Raw genomic sequence first — 20,591 nt, forward strand, 5'->3', positions numbered from 1 at the left:
AAATTAATAATAAAATATAAAAAAAATTGTTAATAAAAATTTTGATAAAATTATAATTTAATAATTAAAAAAATTATTGAAGGGTATTTTAAAAAAATTATAATTATTAAATATTTTTAAAAATACAATTTAATTAATAAAAGAATAATTTATTAAAGAGTATTTTGATAAACAAAATTTAATAATAAAAAATAAAATTTTTGTTAATGGGTATTTTTTTTAAAAATAATTTATTTTTTCTTAAAAAATAGATAAAGTTAATATTAGTTAACACAAAAAGTTTAAAATAGATTAAAGAGAAGATTTTTTAAAAGTTAAAAAAGAAGGAAATGTACATTTATAAAATAGAATGGAGGGAAGTGTCATTTTAATATCTAGCAGGAAGGGGAGTGAAATTTTCTAAAAAATGATTGATTCACTCGCACAACATAGAACGAAAATTATTCAGGGGCAATAGCCACAATTTTTTTACCGAGATTTTGACCACTGAAAAGACTAACTAAGGCTGCAGGGCCACCCTCAAGACCTTCGACTATGTCTTCCACATATGCAATCTTCCCTTCTCTAATATGAGGCAGAATAAACTCCAAGAATTTAGGATAAAGGGGATAGAATTGAGATACAATAAAACCTTGCATCTTAATCTCCTTGTATATGAGATTTGCCAAATTCGTTACACCTTCTGGTTGACTGAGATTATATTGTGAAATCATTCCACATACCGGTATGCGACCATGGGATCTCATGTTCAACAGCACAGCATCAAGTGTCTTGCCGCCCACGTTTTCAAAGTAAATGTCAATGCCTTCCGGAAAGTATCTGAAATATAATCAAACTTGATTCATATTTATAATCTAATTTTTTAGTGTTCATGTACCATACTTATCGTATTTAAGTACTAACCTTTTTAAAGCAGCATCGAGATTTGATTCTTCTTTGTAGTTAAAGGCTTCATCAAATCCTAATTTATTCTTCAATATATCCACCTAGGTGTGTAGGAGAAATTAAATGGATTCAAATAAAAAGCAAGACTAATTATCTTTGTCATAACGAAGCACTCTTATTTTGAAATAATTTAAGAAAAACAGAAGTACTGTTAATGATTTAGATTACAATTTTTTATGGGCTTTTTTTTTATGGTTGTACACATAGTATTGTTATAAAACAAATACATCTTTACATAGATATATTTAAATCAAGATCCAAATCAAATAGAAAAAGATATACATCTAGTGAAACACCTTTAATAATTAATGAAAATCTAACACAAAGTAAATCATGTAATTTAATTTTGGTTTAATTATTCTGTTGGTCCTTATAGTTTCATCAAATGTATAAATAGGTTTCTATATTTTTTTTTCTTTTAATTGAATCCTTACAATGCTTTTAACTTTGTAAGTAAGTTTTTTTCGTGTCAAAAAATATTAAAATTAATAAAATATTCTTCGCAAAAAATATATGGTCAAATATCTAATTAGATTCTTAATTATGATTATCTTTAATTTGTGAAAAAATATCCTGTTAATTCTAACATATTTTATACTAACAAAGATTTAATTACAAAATTAAAAGTTATGTAAAGATCTAATTAAAAGAAAAAATATAGATATCTAATTATAAATTTTGTAAAATTATAGAGACTAATACTAATAGAGTAATCAAACCTTTAATTTTTTTGGTACACATGATGTTTTATTCTGAACAGTTGAAAAATAAGGTTTAATTACTCTGTCAATTCCTATAGTTTTACTGAATTTTTAATTAGGTCCTTATAATTTTTTTTCGATTGAGTCTCTATACCATATCAGATTTTGTAATTAAGTCCTACGATGATAAAAACGTTAGAATTAAGGAATATTCCGTTAAACAAAACGAATATGCCTAACACTTTACTGAATATTCTATATAGTTTAACAAAATATTCTATTAATTTTAATATTTTTGTCACGGTAGGGACTTAGTTGTAAAATCTGATATGGTACAGAGACTTAATTAAAAAAAATATAAAGACCTAATTAAAAATTTGATAAAATTATAGAAATCAACAAAATAATTAAATCGAAAAATAATAATTAGGGTAATACCTTTTCTTGACTTCCAGCACTTCCAACAACATAGCATCCAGTCAACTTAGCAAATTGGCCAACAAGTTGACCAACTGCACCAGAGGCAGCTGAAACAAACACTTTCTCTCCTTTCTTAGGACACCCTAATTCAAAGAAACCACCATAAGCTGTCATTCCCGGCATACCTGTGTGTTCAAACAACAAATTCAATGATATTAAGTGAATTTAGTATGGATACATATCATCTTTTATTAATGATAGATTAAGAAGTTTTCATCATGTTATACAGACACAAAAAATCAGCATCAATCAGGTAATCAACTATTTAGTTAATTATTTAAAGATAATTATAAATCGAAATATAGAATAATATATTTTCATTTATAATCAAACTTTGTAAACAATATAATCAAATTTAATTTATATTTATAATTAAATTTCATAAATTATATAATTAAACTATATTTATATTATAATAAAAAAAATAAAATCATAGAAAATAAAATATAATTTTTTTGTATTAATAAAAAATTTCACCATTCTGTTATAAAACACAATTTTATTATTAGGCTGTGATTTGTTTGAATATGGCAGTGAGGATAGAGTTGTATAGAAATTTGATAAACAAGGGGTCTTCTCTACTAAATCTTTTATGCAGATACTATAGGAGGACATCATTTCGGAGGATATAACAAGCTACAACTTTATAAAGACAATTTGAAAAGGTTTAGTTCCACCAAGAGTTAAACTGTTTGTCTGGTTTGCTTTGACTGGTAGGGTCAATACGAAGGAGAGGCTGTGTCGGTTGGGAGTTATCCACCACGAAGATGTTGTATGTGTGTTTTGTAACAAGAGTATTGAATATGGTCACCACTTGTTCCTTGGTTGTGATTTTTCTTGACAAGTTTGGTGTGCTTGGTTATTATTTGTTGGAAGGCTATGGTCTTGCCCGGAGACATTGAAGGAACATTTTATAAGTTGGACTGAGATATCAGCTAGTAAGGAGGAGCGCAAGAGGTGGTTGATGGATTTTTGTGCAATTACCTGGAACATCTGGCTAGAAAGAAACCGAAAGATTTTTCAGAATAAAGGAAAAGGGGTTGATGAGATCATTCATATGTCCTTCATGAAATATAAGGAGTGGTTAGGTGTGGATCCTTTTTGTTGTTTATGGCAATGACGGAGATGATAAGGGGATAAGCATTAGTGTTATTAGTTGGCTAGATTGCTTTATGATGTACACTGGTTCTTTCTGTTATGTTTTGCTCCACTTAATGTGTTGAGCTTCTTTTTTTCAAAAAAAAAAAAAGGAGCAAGTATATTAAATCTTTTAATGTATTTAATATTTTAAATTATATAATTTTTGTTTTACCTGTTAGATTTAACAGTGTTTTTAATTAAAACATGAAAAATACCTATTAAAAAAATTCACTCTTTAATAATGAGTTAATGACGGGTATAATTTGGTCTAAAATGAAATGATTGATGAGCACATACCCAAAATTCCAGTATAGTAAGAAAGTGGAACATCAGTGTGGTCAATCTTGAATAGTATTTTAGCGGAAGGGACCAAACTGTATTCCTCCCATTTAGTAACCCCCCACACTAAATCATCTTTCTTATACTTTGGATCTCCAGATTCAACCACTTTACTCACACCGAATGCCGTCAATGGCTGCAACAATATTAAAATTCACATGCTATCAATGCAAAATTTGGTGATTGATGTAACCATTTATTATTTGCTTTAGAAAGACAATGAACAATTACAAATACAATTTATATATGTTATAATTTTAAATTGTAGGCATAATTAGAGTTGAATAGGAAACCAACAATTACTAAGGTGTTCAGGAGGATGCGGAAGGATGATAAGAATGTGTAGGCTGATAAATTGAATGCATTTATTGAATGTATTTAATCATTCAATAATTGTCATTCAAATTGTGTTCGTAACTTCGTATATTGTCTTTGAGACTGAAATATAGAGATAGGATAATGCTAGGTAGACAAAAAAAAATAGACAGAACTTGTCTTATTTAGTATTAATTAATTGTCGCAACAATTAATGAATGTTAAATAAGACAAGTTATGGCTGTTTTTGGTTGATTTTCTTTGGTTACCAAACATTTTCGATAGAGACACTAGACACAAAAAATTGTTTAGTTGTAGATACAAATATGCTCCAAAGGAAGAAGATATGTATATTTTTTAAAGGAGTGCTATGAGATCAGTAACTTTTGTATTTTGTTACCATCAATTGGCCATCAATAGTGTTTTTAATGGTGTGAAATTATATCCAATGGTGAGAGATCACTCACTTTTCTTTTGATGGTTAAGTACTGACTACAAAACACAAAAGTTGCTGACCCCTTAAACTTTCTCTATTCTTTATACTCTAAGGAATGATTTTAATTGAGGAAATTAAATTGTATAAATATATTTTTTATTATCAATATATTAAAATTATTTTTTTAACATGAGTTGTTGTTAAAAATTCTTTATGAACATAAACGTAGCTATAATTATAATTTGTATCTCATTTATAAATATACACATGTGATTATATTCCATATTTTACGAGTAACTAATTTCTGATGTGCAAGTAGTAAATTATAGTAGAATTTTGTTATATACTTATATTTAAACAGAGACGATATATCAATACTGCATAAAACTTTAATTTAGGGAAAAAAAATTAACTCAAAACTCAAATAAATAAAAAGTAAAATGTTATTATGACAACTTACTGAGCCAGGAGAATATTGAAATCCCAAAGACAAAGGAGTATCCTTGTACATGAGGATCCGCATGTACGGATCACATGATAAGTAGAGATTCTTGAGCAACACAACATCACTAGAACCTTCTGGAACCTTCAATGTTATGCTACCTTCCACAATCTCCATGTCACTTTCCTTTGGGAAACCAGTGACATAGTTCTTCAGAAGCACTTGCTTGTTCCTCACTTGTGCCATAATCTCTTAAACTTGCTACAATCACAATTTACGTACGTAGAGATCAAAAGGCATAGAAGAAGTTATAGAGACAACAAGTTTTGGTCGTTGCTAATTTTGATCCACGTTCTCTTTATCCTCTCGTCCTTCTTGATTTGGTTGAAGAATTTTTATGGTCACAAGTTTTTGGTGAGGAATTATTGCCCAATGTTATTTGGTTTATCTTAACGTGGGGGACCGAAAATAATATATAATCACGTGTTCCTTTTAATAAAGGTTTAATCAAAGATAATTTTAAAACACGAACCAAAAATCAATGACAAAAATTATTATAAATTTTTGCATTAGAGATGATTTTAAACTGTCAATAGACATATTAAAACTTATTTTAAACTTTAAAAGTCCCGCTAGGGAGCCAATGAAATATTTGTATAATGTGTACAATGTCCTATTTATTTGGCTCAATATGAGTTAAAAAATAAACATCACCCAAAATAACTATCCGAGTATAGGAATAATTAATATCTCATGTCATGAAACCACTCATTCCAAAAACTTAAACTGATTTTGGGGTTCACCAAAGATCAAACTCTTGACATTTCGGATCTTAAGCTCTGATACCATGTCATGAAACCACTCATCCCAAAATTTAAGTTAATAGAAAAAGATAACACTAATGGTTATATCTCTAATACTAAATCGGACATCCCTAAACCTCCATTGTACATATTATACAAATATTCCATTGGCTCCCTATGCTTCCTCATAAATTAAATGTTAAAGGAACATTTTCTTAAGATTTTTCAATCATTAGGAATAACCTAGGAAGCACGGACACTTCGCCGAGTTATCATGTCCGCGTGTCGGACACATTTAGGACACAACACTCACCGACACTCGTCGGACATGCGTGTCTGCTGTGTCCAACTATGTCTTAATAAAAATCAAAAAAATTCTTTTCCGGACACATTTGGACACACCTAAATACCATCATGTGTCAGCATGTCCAGTCTTATTCTTAACATATATTCTTAAAATAAATTTAGATATAGTATATATTATTATTTATTAAAAATAAAAAATATTTTAAATACTTGATATAATTAAAATAAGAGATTAAAAATAATTAAAAAAAATTAATTTATAATTTAATATCAATAAAATATCAAAATATCATTACGATTTATCTAAAAAATATTTTATATTTTACATATATGCGTGTTTCCGTGTCTTATAAGATTTTAAAATTTGTGTGTCGGTGTGTCTCGTGTCGTGTCCCGTGTCCGTGTCAGTGTCCATGCATCGGGAATAACATACGTACCGTTAACTACACAGGCCATGTAGAACGAAAATTAAACCATACATTCCACATAAAAGTAATGAGTGAACAAAACGATGATGAAAAAAACAAGCTATGCCAAAAGCACAAGCCTTCATTCACGAGAAACAAGAAGCACTTGTTTTCCAAAATTGAGACCACTATAAAGGCCAACCAGTGCAGCAGGTCCATTCTCAAGACCCTCAGCTATGTCTTCCACATACACAACTTTCCCTTCTCTGATATGTGGCAGAAGAAACTCCAAGAATTTGGGATAAAGGTTATAGGAATCACTAACCATGAAACCTTGCATTCGAATGCGCTTAAATATCATATTCGCCAAATTTGTTACACCTTCTGGTTGAGTAAGATTATATTGAGAGATCATTCCACAGACAGATATGCGGCCATGAAGTCTCATATTCAGTAGTACGGCATCAAGTGTCTTTCCACCGACATTCTCGAAGTAAATGTCGATGCCTTCGGGAAAGCATCTGATTTGTAGAGTGATATTTGATCAACGGAAATTGCACAAACTAACATATTTTTATGGCAATAAACAAATCAAACTAACACTTCATCATGGGACTTTAAACACTGACCTTTTCAACGCAGCATTGAGATCTGACTCTTCTTTGTAGTTAAAAGCTTCATCGAATCCTAATTTATTCTTCAATAGATCCACCTGTTCGTGAGAAACATACATTTCAAATGTAAAGAGATTGGTAACAGAGTAAATTGAATGGATTTCATTCATGGCAATCATACTCCTTTAAGTCGATCCGAAAACTATTCCAAAATTTAAGAGTGTGCATTTACCAACATGCTTAAGCATGTAACACATGGTATGGTATTACATTTTTTTTTTCTTGTTTGAAATATAAACCACATCAAGGAGTGGAACTATCGATATTTGATAATTTTAATTACAGTATGAGCATATATGATTTTAAAAAAATTAGTGCAAATTCACCTAGAATGTTACAAAATCTTACAAGTATGCCACATTCCTCAAAAGTTTCCACTGATGAAGTGATTTGTAGGAATGGAAGAAAACAGGTTATGCTTGGAAATTGGCAAAAGTATTCCAGCAATACAATTAAGCTAACAGAATCAGTAGCACCCTTAAGAGAAGGAAAGGTATCAAAGGATGACACTGGTTTATTGCGAATGCGATGCTAGCACCAATAATTAGATAATAGGAGAATACCTTCTCTTTGCTTCCGGCACTTCCAACGACATAACAACCGGCCAATTTAGCAAACTGCCCAACAAGTTGACCAACTGCACCAGAAGCGGCTGAAACAAAAACTTTCTCTCCTTTCTTGGGAGAGCATAATTCAAAAAAACCAACATATGCTGTCATTCCAGGCATACCTATTCAAAGAAGAAAACGACAAGGGTGAAATGGCAGAATAAAACAAGAGAAAACATGTAACTAAGGAGAATTAAATAAAGTCCAATGTCATTAACATGTTTTAAGCAGTGTCATTAAGAGTTCGATGTGACACACATACAAAAGTAGTGAATCTATTGGTTCAAAGTGAGTATAAAGGCTTAATTTCCAGAACAACAGAAGAAAATAGGAAGCAAACAAGCAAATAACCACCCCTGGGAAACAGAATTCTTCTCCAATAACATTTCATGTGTCACAACCAGGGTCTCAACGGGGATGGCAAGAAAAATAAAAAAATTAAATGCTTAAATGGAATCGCAACTGAAGTTTTATTTTCACCAGGGAAACATTGATAAAAACCCATTCTCAGCAGTCGAATATGCACATGAAGAATGGGAACTTAATCCTACTACATCTCTGAAAGTGACATATCCATTTTTAGATGGTTTACCTAAGGTAAATTGTGCAACTAAGTGAAAAATATAAAATAAACTTTCAATATATCACATTAAAACTTCATAAAATGTGGGTTGCAGATCATGCTATCATGCATCAAGCTCGTCATTTTCACTAAGAATTATTATATAAAATGAAATGGCAGAAGACTACATACCAAGAATTCCAGTATAATAAGAAAGCGGAACATCAGTGTGCTCAATTTTGAAAAGTGTTTGATCTGAAGAGACCAAGCTGTACTCTTCCCATTTTGTAATTCCCCACACTAAATCGCCTTTCTTATAATCCGGGTGCCCAGATTCTAGGACTCTACCTACACCATATCCTGTCAATGGCTGCAAGAACAATTATCAACAATATGTACCCACATAAATATGAGTTCATGGATTATATAATACTTTACCGTAGACTAATTCTTCCTTGGCTTATAGAGTTTTAAAGTTTTTTCATATCTAAAATAAGATAAATGCCCTTTCCTGTCCTGACCATTTGTCTAAACGATAAAACCCCACAATCATCTAAGTAACTGGTCTAAGACAGCACCTGACACATCAGCAGGTCAAGTTTGCTTAAACTAGTTACTTAGATGATTGGGGACCAATTTTTCATGATCAATTTTACTTTACTCTTTAACCTGAGTTGAGGGAGAATGAATCATTTCCAATTAACTGCACCCTGCGTTGTGTCACACTTTAACTTTTGTAGGAGTTTTATTAATAAAACCCTAATATTAGGAACGTGACACATTTGACTAGACCAGATGAACTTATTATATAACAGAATAAATAATAAAATATTGTCTCAATAGTAATTTTTTAAAAAGTGCATCCAATTGCAAAACTATGGATTCCATAAAGCGAAAAATACGCAACTCAATTCTGCAAAATACAGCAATAGCTTCTTTTGTATTCTCAATTCTCATTAAAACCCTCAGCATTCAAACAGTATTTTTCCAGCAAATAGCTAAAACTCAATTTAACGACCAAAATTTTTATTAGACAATTTACAATTCAAAACCTAATCTGATTTCATATTTGATGTGATTAACTTATTTTCATAGAGTGACTTGCAGAGCCAGGGATATAGGAAGAAGCACCCTGGGTCATGAGGATTCGCATGTAAGGATCACATGACAAATACAGGTTCTTGATGAGAAGGACCTCACTGGAAGCTTCTGGAAGCTTCAAGATGACGGTGCCTTCAATTATGTGCATGTCCGATTCCTTGGGGAAACCACTCACATAATCCTTGAGAACCACTTGCTTGTTCCTGACTTCCGCCATTCCGAAAACGAAGGCCACACACACAGAGAAGTTACTATTAGAATTTAGAGATAATGTGGCGAAAGAGAAGAAGGGAAATTGGAATGTTAAATGAATATTTGCATGTTCGAGCGGATGAACTTAGTGGTCACCGGTTTTCCATTGCAAGTCACTCGGTCACTCCAGTGAATATATTGTTCTTATTTTAATTTTTATTTTTAGCAGAAAAATAATGGTTTGCTTATCAAGACTGATTAAGATTAGGGATGACAACTTTTTGGGACGTGGAAATTTCTGTGGACGGTCTTGAATCAAGATTTGACTATGGGGAATTTTTTGTGCGAAAATGAAAACCCGGACAAAATTCCCCATAAATAGGCGCGGGATTAAAGTGGAAATCTCTCCTTAATTTCGTTAATTTCTAAAATTTATAAATTTATTTAATTATTTTTAATAATTTATTTTTTATATATATTTTTAATAATTTCACATGTTATATATATATATAAACTTAAAATTTTTAATTTTTATTTGTATAATTATTCTTTCATTTATAGATTCTTAAGATTATTCATATTCTATTTAATCTCTTTACAGTTATCTTTTTGCCATTTTCCCGTTTTATCGCATTGTTATCCCTCATTGTGTAATTTTCTGTATTTGTGATATTTCTTTTTATAATTCTGTCATTGTGTTCATTCTCCTTTTTGCTGTCGTGTCTCTTATCTCGTCCACTGCTCTACGCTCTAACTCACTGTGGCACCTCACTGCATCATTTTGAAAAAAATCACCTTAAATTTTTGTATAAAATCTTATTTTGTATAGGATAGATATTTTCAATTCCGCTTCTATAAAAATTAATAATTATAGAAAATGGAATCCTGCAAAAAATGGAGATGAGAGCAATATTTTCCCCACAACAAAAAATAGAGACAAAAATGAAGAGTAAATCTGGAGATAAGGATGGGGAGCAGAGAGGCATCTCCCGTCCCCGTCTTACTCCGTTGACATCTCTAGTACAAATCTGTCGCCTAAATAATAAAATAATATTTTTTATTATTTTAAATTTATAATTTTTATTATTTATAAAAAAATTAGAGAATTAATTTTTTGTTAGTTAACTTAATTAATTTTAGTATTTAATTATAATTTAAAATGTAATGGTAATGACTTAAAGTAATATTATTACTTTTGTTAGAATATATTAAAATTAATTAATATTTATTAAAATTATTTAATATATTTATATATTTATTATAAGAGATTGTATTTTTATTATAGTTAATATTTTTTTTTGTATATTATATCATTTTATATAACTCGAATATATATAAAAAGAAATTTCTGCTCTTCCTTCTTAAATTTTAAAGGAGATTGATCCAAAAATTTAAGTTGCTTAGTTTAAATTTTTATTTTTTAAAACAATAAAAAAATATCACGTGTATCTTCTAAATTAGTGTTACATTTCTTTGTAGTATCAAGTTGATATTATAAACGTTCAAGGGTGTATTTTTTTTTTTTGTTTGAAATAGATAAAAATAGAAATTAAATTGATTTGTAATGAATTTGCTTTAACATTTGTCTGAAATATTTTTATTTTTAAAATTTGGTTACACTTAAAATAATTTGATGTTTAAAAAAGTATTAATAAAAAAAAAGTTTGAAAAGGAGAAGAGACTAGGTGGTAGAAAGTCAACTATAAATGATAACGGTGCCACGGTGGCACAAAAGTCCGGCTATGGTGGTTATTGGCAGCCATAGAAAATTGTGGTAATAAAAAATAAAATTGTAAAATTAAATTAAATTATTACTTTTTGAATTAAATCAATTCATATTTTACATAATTAATTCCAAACATAATGTACTTCTAGTTCAATTTATTTCAAGTTAAATCATTTTTAAAAATATTTTAGACTAAAGGAATTATTTTAAAGGATTATTTTCAAGTTTAGTCTTTGCTTTTTCTTTTGTTTTCTTTTCCTTGTTTTACCTCAAAGAAGCACAGTAATTAAAACAACATGCTCATTCAATAACAGTAATATGAAAAAACATACATATTTTGCTTCTCATCTTTCACAAAACTACATGTAAGAAACTTTTACCTACTGATTGCTTTATTTATCAAAAAGATTTTTTGATTTTGTCGCCAAACATTAGAATTTGGCCCTAATAACTTATGTAAAAATTCAGGTACAGTTATCTTTAGATGAAGTTAATATTTAAAATTTATTAAATAATTTGACAAATTTAATTAAATGACTATCTAATAATTTTTAATTGTCAACTACGTAAAAGTCTTCATTACCACCAACTTTACTCTATCATAAAATGTGGCAGAATTTAGAATGACATTATAGATGTCTCAGACATTCATTCACGAGCAAGAACAAGAACTTGTTTGCCAACATTGCGACCATTGAAAAGGCCAAACAAAGCAGCAAGGCCGTTTTCAAGGCCCTCAGCTATGTCTTCCACATACACAATCTTCTCTTCTTTGATTTTCCGCACCACATACTCCAAGAAATTGGCATACCTCGGATAGTAATCGGGGACAGCAGAACCTTGCATATGAATCCGCTTAGTTATGAGATTTGCTACATGTTCAGGTTGATCACAATTGTACTGCGAGATCAATCAGCATACCACTATTCGGCCATGGATTCTCATATTTAACAGCACGACATCAAGTGTCTTCCCTCCAACATTCTCAAAGTAAATGTCAATGCCTTAGGGGAAGTATCTGATTTGTAAAATGGTGAGAGTCGATATTATTCACTAGTGTGTAGTTGTTAAAAGGAAACTAAACTAGTCAACTCTTTCATGGCTGTTCAAATTTTTATCTCAGAAACCTTTTCAATGTAGCATGGAGGTCTGGCTCTTCTTTGTAGTTAAAAGCATTGTCAAATCCAATTTTATTCTTCAATAAATCCACCTTGTTGTGGAAAGATTAGCATCCGGGTGAAGAATAATTAGGTAAAATAACCTGGCGAACAAATCTGAAGGAGTCATTCTAGTATAACTAGAATTAAACTCCAAAATCGTCCCTGAGATTCCAATTGCACCAACTACGTCTCTGAGATTGACAAAAATACACCATATTAGTCTTTGACCCATTTTCCATTAATGACGTGATGACATGGCTTGATAATGTGGCCCGTTAGTGACACGTGTCATTCCATTATTTGGCCACGTGTAATGTATGATGATTTGTTGACCAGTGACACATGGCATACTGATGTGGATGGGTGTGCCACGTGTCACAATGCTATTTGGCCACATGTCTGTTTGTACCACGTGTCGCAACCATATTCGTCTATGTGTCATCCATTATGTCATCATTGTAGATGCACTAAATTAGTGTCTCACTTTGCATTAAGTAATTCATTTTATTCTCTAAAATTGAATGTTCTGCACCAGACTAATTCCTTCACTAGTTTTTTCTCATTTTTTAAAAAATTTAAAATTTTCAATATCTTGGATGCACTAATTTCAATTCTATTTTTTTACATATCGTTTAAATACAAGTGTTTTCATATAAAAACAAGTGTGACTTTAATTTTAACGCTTACCTATCGTAATTACTGTAGTATAGTTATGTTAGAATCCACCCGTTTAAAATGAGTGGATTGATTTCAGGTCTTCCCAATCATATCCTTTACAGCATTGGGGGTTAGAGCAGCTGATACAAAATATGATCACTTGTAAACAATCTTGAAGCATTAACAAACATTGATAAGCGCAACATTTGATTCTTAGACATAAAGAGCGATATGTTCATTTGACTAAGTAGACTTCATGTACTTGATAAAAATGGGTTAATAAAATCCATGTTGGCTAGTTGTTGAATTGGCTGATTTTTATTATTGTCTTAACTAGACTTATCCTTTACCATATACGAAGTCATGTATAAGATGAGATGAATAATACCTTGTCTTTACTTTCAGCACTTCCAACAACATAGCAACCGGTTAATTTCACAAATTGGCCAACAAGTTGAGCAACTGCAGAAACAAAACTTATCTCTTTTCTTAGGAAGCCCAACTTCAAAGAAACCAGCATAAGCAGTCATTTCTAGCATACCTGCATTCATAAGAATAACAGGTCAAGCAAGAAAAAAGGCAAAACAATCTTTGGGAAGATTAACAGATACACGGTATGTAACAGATATATCAAAGCAGTAAGTATATATTATACTAACATCAAGTGCTTCATTCTCCAAGAATCAATAAGAACTGGCCGATGAAAATGTTATCATAGTTTTTTTGTGATAGAGAGAAGTTGTAATTCTCAAAGAAAGTTATTCAATTGTTTTCATATTTTATACAAATTTTTAATTTTTTATTTCTATATTTTGCTGTGTCATTTGTCTGGTACCTAACAGTAGTATCAGAGCCAAAGGTTGCTGATTGATCATTTTTTTTTCTTTCGCTGCAAGTTACTACATAAAAAAAATGGCAGCAAAGTATGAAATTCTAAAATTTAGTGGGAGTAATTTTTCCATATAGAAATTGAAGATAAAAGCCATTATGAGAAAAGACAATTGCGTGGCAGCAATTGAAGGTAGACCCACTGAAATTACGGATAAAAAATGGAAGGAGATGGATAACAATGCTGTTGTAAACTTACACTTGGCCTAGCTGATTCAGTTTTATCAAGTGTAGCAGAGAAAAAGACAGCAAAGTAAATTTGGGATGCTCTCACAAATTATATGAAGTCAAGTCACTTCACAATAAGATATTCTTGAAGAGAAGACTTTATACTCTTCGAATGAGTGAGTCCATATCGGCAACGGATCACATCAACAATCTAAATACGCTATTTTCCCAACTTTCATCATTGGAATATACCATAGCGAAAAATGAATGTGCAGAGCTCTTACTTCAAAGTCTACCAGATTCATATGATCAGCTTATCATTAGCTTAACTAATAATATTTTGACTGATTATCTTTTTTTTATGATATGACTGTTGCGGTTCTTGAAGAAGAATCTAGGCACAAGAATAAGAAAGATAGATTAGAGAGCTCAAAACAAGCAGAGGCTTTGTTGATGACAAGAGGGAGATCAACAGAGCGTGGTTCCAGTGAGAGTCAAAGTAGACCAAAGTCACAAAGTAAAAAGCAGGTCAAATGCTACAATTGGAGAAAGAGAGGGCACTTCAAGAAAGATTGTTGGAATAAGAAGAGTATAGAGAAGGTTCCAGAAGGATCAAGTTCTCAAGGATATGTTGCGAACACCTCTGATGATGGAGAAATCGTGTATGGCGAAGCAACAATTGGTTCTAAAGGCAGCAAACAGCTCACTGATGTTTGGATTGTTGATTCAGGAGCAACCTGGCACATTACTCCTCATCGTAATTGGTTTTGTACATGTGAACCTGTCTTGGAAGGATCGGTGTTTATGGGAAACGATCATGCCTTAGAAATTGTTGGAATGGGTACTGTCAAAATAAAAATGTTTGATGGTTCTATTCGTTCACTTCAAGGGGTAAGACACGTAAAACACTTGAAGAAGAATTTGTTGTCGATTGGGAAATTAGATGAAGTTGGTTGTAAGACCCATATTGAAGGTGAGATCTTAAAAGTTGTTAAAGGAGCTCTTGTGGTAATAAAAGCAGAAAAAATTACAGCAAATCTATACATGCTTGTGGGAGATACTTTACAAGAGGCAGAGGCATCAGTTACTTTAGTAAGCCAAGAAGAAATGATGATGACATGGCATCGCAAACTGGGCCACATGTCAGAACGAGGCTTGAAGATTCTTGTGGAGCGTAATCTCATTACCGGGCTCAAATCGGTAAAGTTACCATTTTGTAAGCACTGTGTTACAAGCAAGCAACATAGATTGACGTTTGGTAGATTAACTGCTCGAAGCAAGCACATATTGGAATTGATTTACTCTGATGTATGGGAGTTACTAGAGATGTCCCTAGGAGGAGCAAAATATCTTGTATTATTTATTGATGATTACTCTAGGAGGCTATGGGTGTACCCGATCAAGAAGAAGTTAGACGTGTTTGCGATGTTCAAAGAGTTCAAAGCACAATTAGAACTTGAATCTGGAAAGAAGATCAAGTGTTTAAGGACAGATAATGGAGGAGAATATGTCGATGGTGATTTTCTAACATTTTGCAAGCAAGCAGCTATTCAACGATAATTCACAGTTGCATATACGCCTTAGCAAAATGGTATAGCAGAGCGAATGAATAGGACTCTCCTAGAAAAAGCATGAGCTATGTTGCAAACTGCAGGTTTAGCCAAGTTTTTTTTGGGCAGAAGCTGTTAAAATCGCTTGTTATGTGATAAATCGGTCACCATCAACTGCAATTAGGTTGAAGACACCAATGAAAATGTAGCAAGGTAAGCCACCTAATTATTCTTCTTTACATATATTTGGTTGTCCTGTGTACGTGATGTACAATTCCCAGGAAAGAACAAAACTGGACCCAAAGTCTAAAAAATGTATATTCTTGGGTTATGCTGACGGAGTTAAGGGATATCGCCTGTGGAATCCCACTACCCGCAAGGTAGTTATCAGTAGAGATGTGATATTTTCAGAAGATGAATTACAAAAAGAACAAGAAAATGACAGTACTATTAAAGAGATAACCACTGTTCAAATAGATGAAAAATCCAGAGAAGGGGATCTTTTTGAAGCAGAACCACAGCACGAAGAACAAGAACAGAGGCCAATGACATAGAAGTTTGTCGATCCACTCGACAAAGAAGAACACCATCATGGTACTCAAATTATGTTTTGACAAACCATGATGCATATTGTCTTTTGACAGAAGATAGAGAGCCAACAACTTTTATGGAGGCTATGAGCAATCCAAACGCTTCTATGTTGATGACAGCAATGCAAAAAGAAATTGAGGCATTATATAGGAACCATACTTGGAAACTTGTTGAACTTCCAGCAGGTCAGAAATCCATTGGTAACAAATGGGTTTACAAGATCAAATGAGATAGTAATGATCAGGTGGAACGATATCGTGCAAGATTGGTTGTCAAGGGATATGCTCAGAAAGAAGGTGTTGACTTCAATGAAATATTTTCTCCAGTAGTGAGATTAACTACTATTAGAGTTGTTTTGGCTATGTGTGCTATATTTGATTTACATCTAGAGCAATTAGATGTAAAGACTACTTTTCTTCATGGAACACTTGAAGAAGAGATATATATGCTCCAACCAAAAGGTTTTAAAGAACAAGGAAAAAAAAACTTGGTTTGCAGGTTAACTAAATCTCTGTACGGTCTAAAGCAGGCGCCAAGGTGTTGGTACAAGAGATTTAATTCTTTCATTATTAGCCTTGGATGCAACAAACTTAGTTCAGATCATTGTACCTATTACAAGGGGTCTGGTGATAATGATTTCATCATTCTGCTGTTGTATGTGGATGACATATTGGTGGTAGGTCCCAACAAAGATCAAATCCAAGAATTGAAGGCACAGTTGGCTAGGGAGTTTGATATGAAAGGTTTGGGACCAGCAAACAAGATTTTAGGGATGCAAATTCACCGAGACAAAAAAGATAGGAAGATTTGGCTATCGCAAAAGAATTATTTGAAGAAGATCTTGCAACGCTTCAACATGTAAGAATGTAAGCCAATTTCAACCCTACTTCCTATGAATTTTAAATTATCCTCAAGTATGTGCCATAGTAGTGAAGCAGAAAGGATGAAAATGTCTTGAGTACCATATGCATCAGCAGTGGAAAGCCTTATGTATACCATGATCTGTACAAGACCATATATTGTTGCGGTGGTAAGTCGATTTATGGCAGATCCGGGTAAAGAGCATTGGAATGTTGTTAAGAGGATCTTGAGATACATCAAGGGACCTCGAATGTTGCATTATATTTTGAAGGATCGGAATTCATTGTCAATGGATATGTCGACTCAGACTTTGCAGGTGATCTTGATAAACGAAAATCTACTACAGGTTATGTGTTTACACTTGTAGGAGAAGCTGTGAACTGATTATCTAAATTACAGACTGTTGTAGTTTTATCTACTACAGAAGCTGAATATATGGCAGCTACACAAGCATGCAAGGAAGCTATTTGGATCCAAAGGTTGATATAAGAACTTGGGCACAAACAATAGAAGATTTCTTTGTATTGTGACAGTCAGAGTGTCTTGCACATTGCAAGGAATCCTACCTTTCATTCAAGAACAAAACACATTGGAGTACAATATCACTTTGTTCGGAAAGTAGTAGAAGAAGGAAGTGTTGATATGCAGAAGATTCACACTAAAGATAACCTAGCAGATGCCATGACAAAATCAATCAACACAGAAAAGTTTGAATGGTGTAGATCCTCATACGGCCTATGGAATACATGAGCAACATAAATTTTGAAAATTTATTAAAATTAGCTTTAAGTGGAAGATTGTGAAAATTAGTAAAGCTAATTGTAGAAAATAAATAAATAAATAATAACTAAATAAAATAAAAGGTAATAAACAATCTTAGTTTATAACCTTAGAATTTTAATAGTTGAAAAAGAGAAGAATTATATATCTCTAATTGACGGATGGTTCATATTGAAGAGACTGACATATAAATTGAGTTTTTCTTTAATTCATTTCAATCAAGTCATCCAGATAGAATAACATAATATTTCTTTGAGTAGTGTTCTCCTATATATGTAGAGAGAAGTGTGTTCTCCTTTTATCAAGAGAGAATGCTATTGTAGTCTCCTTGTGATAGAGAGAAGTTGTAATTCTCAAAGAAAGTTATTCAATTGTTTCCATATTTTATATAAATTTCTAATTTTTTATCTCTATATTTTACTGTGTCATTTATTTGATATATAACAAAAAATTGCATACCAAAAATTTCAGTATAGTATGAAAGTGGAACATCCGTGTGCTTGATTTTGAAAAGAGTTTGAGATGACGGGACCAAACTGTACTTTTTCCATTTAACAAAACCCCACACCAAATCACCATTTTTGTAATCCGGGTGTCCAGATTCCAGGATTTTAGCCACCCCAAATCCTGCTAATGGCTGCAATAATACAACAGCTAACAGTTAGAAGTTACATTTATTTATAATTGAAATAGAATCATGAGCAACATAAGAATGCTAAATGAATTGCTTCTTAAATCAAATGGCAAAGCCATGTTTATAAGAATCAGGTCGAACCGACCAGTTTAATTGGGTTAATCTAAAATCGGTCACTAGATTAATTAGGTTCAAATAAAAAATAGATTGACTACGAACTAGTTAAATAAAAAAATCGATAAAAAATTGACTAACTAATCGATCCGATGCAATTTTTTAACGGTTAATTAATTTATAATAATAAAACACAAAAAAAATCTTTTTTAAAGAAATTTATTTTTTATACATAAATATATTATTTTATTAGTAAATTCTACTAAATCTTCTTTAAAATAATATGTAATTTATTTTCTATGACGTATCAATTTTTAATTGGATTATATCTTAATCATGGTAGAATTATTTTATAATTAAGTTATGAATTATATCATCCAATTAAAAGTTGACATGACATAAAAGATAAATTATATATTATTTTATTAAAAATTTGGTAAAATTCACCTATTTATTATATCCGATTCCATTTTCAATTGAATTTCGGATGAATTTTTAAACATTGAACCTCTATGACTCGTTTGATTTTCAGAATTTTAGGCAAAACCAGTCATTGGATGGTTTTGCAGAGTACCAACACCATTAAACCATGAAATTTTTCTTTTCACAAATTGTGGTTGATTTACTCTGCTACTCATTTTTTCTTCTTTTCACAAAATTGTTTTCTATTTTAATTAGATGACAACAATATTGTAATTAGTTATTGATAACACAACATACTTAGTTATCATACTCAGTTATTGACAATTAGTCTCAATTTTCTTCAGATATTATACTCTTAACTTAAAAATACGTGACAAAATACTAGAAAGTACCAAATATACGGCACTTCTAATTTATATTCTCAGTAAGATTTCACAGCTCCTAATAATTTGAAAAATAATCTAGAAATACCACACAATTATCAACTTTATAATCAAATTCTTGAGTTCAGGTTCCTCAATGAGAATGATGTATAGCGTAAACAGCAAGGAAATATATAATTTACAGAGCCAGGGGCATATGGAAGGAATGCCTCAGCGCCTCCTGTGTAACCTTCATAAGGTTTCGCATGAAAGGACCATATATAAGACAAATATATAACTGTAATTTTGTGTGATTCTCTCTTATTTTTTTAACATGGTATCAGTCCATCAGAGCCATGATATATTTCTTAAAGAAGATAGATTGTTTTTTCTGATAAAATTAACGTATTTTCACATTTTTTATGCTATTTTTTTTTATAAATGACTAAGTTTCCATTTTGGTCCCTGAAATTCACGTGATTACTTAATTTGGTCTCCAAAATTTAAAATTATCTATATTAGTCCTCCATATTTAAATTCGGACACCAATATGGTCCTTCGATCCTTTCCGACGATGATTAGGCAAATGGAGTGCTGAGATGGCACCTTTCCTGCCACGCTAGATGATGAGTAAACGACGTCGTTTACCCTTGACGCCCAAACAAGTTAGAAATGAAGAATAGTGGAAGTAGCGAAGAAGAAGAATACTTTATTTTGGGTTTCCATCGTTCCTTCTCCCTTCATATATAAAGCGACGACATTTCTAACTTGTTTGGGTGCCAAGGGTAAACAATGTCGTTTACTCATCATCCAGCATGGTAGGGAGGGTGCCATCTCAGTATTCCGTTTGTCTAGTCATCGTCGGAAAGAGTCGAGGGACCACATTGGTGTCCGGACTTAAATCTGAAGGACCAATATAGGTAATTTTGAATTTAGGGGACCAAAATGAATAATAGCGTGAATCTTAGGGTCCAAAATGGGGATTTAGTCATCTTTTGTCACTCTTTTGATACTTTTTTTACTTTACCGATTAGCTTATCCTTTCCGTTTTCTGTCTTTTCGAATCTAATGAATCAAACACCATTGTCATCTGCTGCATACATATTCTCATGGAGAAACCAAATATTTTTCGTCAACCTCCAATATTTTTCCATCTCTTCGCAGTTTACCACTTTTCGACAGTTTTTGGGCAATTCGCCATTTTTTCAGCAGTTGTGTCTGCGCTT

The 20,591-nt window shown here is 31.7% G+C and overlaps 2 protein-coding genes and 1 pseudogene across 2 annotated transcripts; all 3 read right to left on the bottom strand.

The window, feature by feature from the left end:
• Positions 1 to 291: 291 nt before the first annotated feature.
• LOC148543757 (2-alkenal reductase (NADP(+)-dependent)-like) lies at positions 292 to 5,173 on the bottom strand. Its single transcript, XM_088499401.1, has 5 exons — positions 4,817 to 5,173; positions 3,564 to 3,741; positions 2,085 to 2,251; positions 904 to 986; positions 292 to 819 (listed from the first exon to the last, which is right to left on the bottom strand). Exons 1-5 carry the CDS (start codon positions 5,042 to 5,044, stop codon positions 441 to 443), a joined length of 1,035 nt encoding a protein of 344 aa, XP_088355527.1. The 5' UTR covers positions 5,045 to 5,173; the 3' UTR covers positions 292 to 440.
• Positions 5,174 to 5,782: 609 nt separating this feature from the next.
• LOC107615010 (2-alkenal reductase (NADP(+)-dependent)) lies at positions 5,783 to 9,817 on the bottom strand. The gene is made up of 6 exons (XM_088499488.1): positions 9,264 to 9,817; positions 8,351 to 8,528; positions 7,552 to 7,718; positions 6,944 to 7,026; positions 6,337 to 6,835; positions 5,783 to 5,844 (listed from the first exon to the last, which is right to left on the bottom strand). Exons 1-5 carry the CDS (start codon positions 9,474 to 9,476, stop codon positions 6,457 to 6,459), a joined length of 1,020 nt encoding a protein of 339 aa, XP_088355614.1. The 5' UTR covers positions 9,477 to 9,817; the 3' UTR covers positions 5,783 to 5,844; positions 6,337 to 6,456.
• Positions 9,818 to 11,825: 2,008 nt separating this feature from the next.
• LOC107617221 (NADP-dependent alkenal double bond reductase P2-like) lies at positions 11,826 to 20,519 on the bottom strand (annotated as a pseudogene).
• Between the last annotated feature and the right edge of the window lie 72 nt (positions 20,520 to 20,591).

Source organism: Arachis ipaensis, chromosome B9 (genome assembly GCF_059453495.1).
Source record: "Arachis ipaensis isolate K30076 ecotype BB chromosome B9, ASM5945349v1, whole genome shotgun sequence".
Lineage (NCBI taxonomy): Eukaryota > Viridiplantae > Streptophyta > Magnoliopsida > Fabales > Fabaceae > Arachis > Arachis ipaensis.

What these genes read in the sequence shown, in the direction of transcription:
- LOC107615010 (XM_088499488.1), bottom strand. Translation starts at nt 9,476, where the DNA reads ATGGCGGAAGTCAGGAACAAGCAAGTGGTTCTCAAGGATTATGTGAGT. An exon ending in GTGCCGGAAGCAAAGAGAAG is followed by an intron (nt 7,027 to 7,551) that starts GTATTCTCCTAT and finishes TCTCACGAACAG; the next exon opens with GTGGATCTATTGAAGAATAA. An exon ending in CTCAATGCTGCGTTGAAAAG is followed by an intron (nt 6,836 to 6,943) that starts GTCAGTGTTTAA and finishes TCTACAAATCAG; the next exon opens with ATGCTTTCCCGAAGGCATCG.
- LOC148543757 (XM_088499401.1), bottom strand. Translation starts at nt 5,044, where the DNA reads ATGGCACAAGTGAGGAACAAGCAAGTGCTTCTGAAGAACTATGTCACT. An exon ending in TTACTATACTGGAATTTTGG is followed by an intron (nt 2,252 to 3,563) that starts GTATGTGCTCAT and finishes TTGAACACACAG; the next exon opens with GTATGCCGGGAATGACAGCT. An exon ending in GTGCTGGAAGTCAAGAAAAG is followed by an intron (nt 987 to 2,084) that starts GTATTACCCTAA and finishes CTACACACCTAG; the next exon opens with GTGGATATATTGAAGAATAA.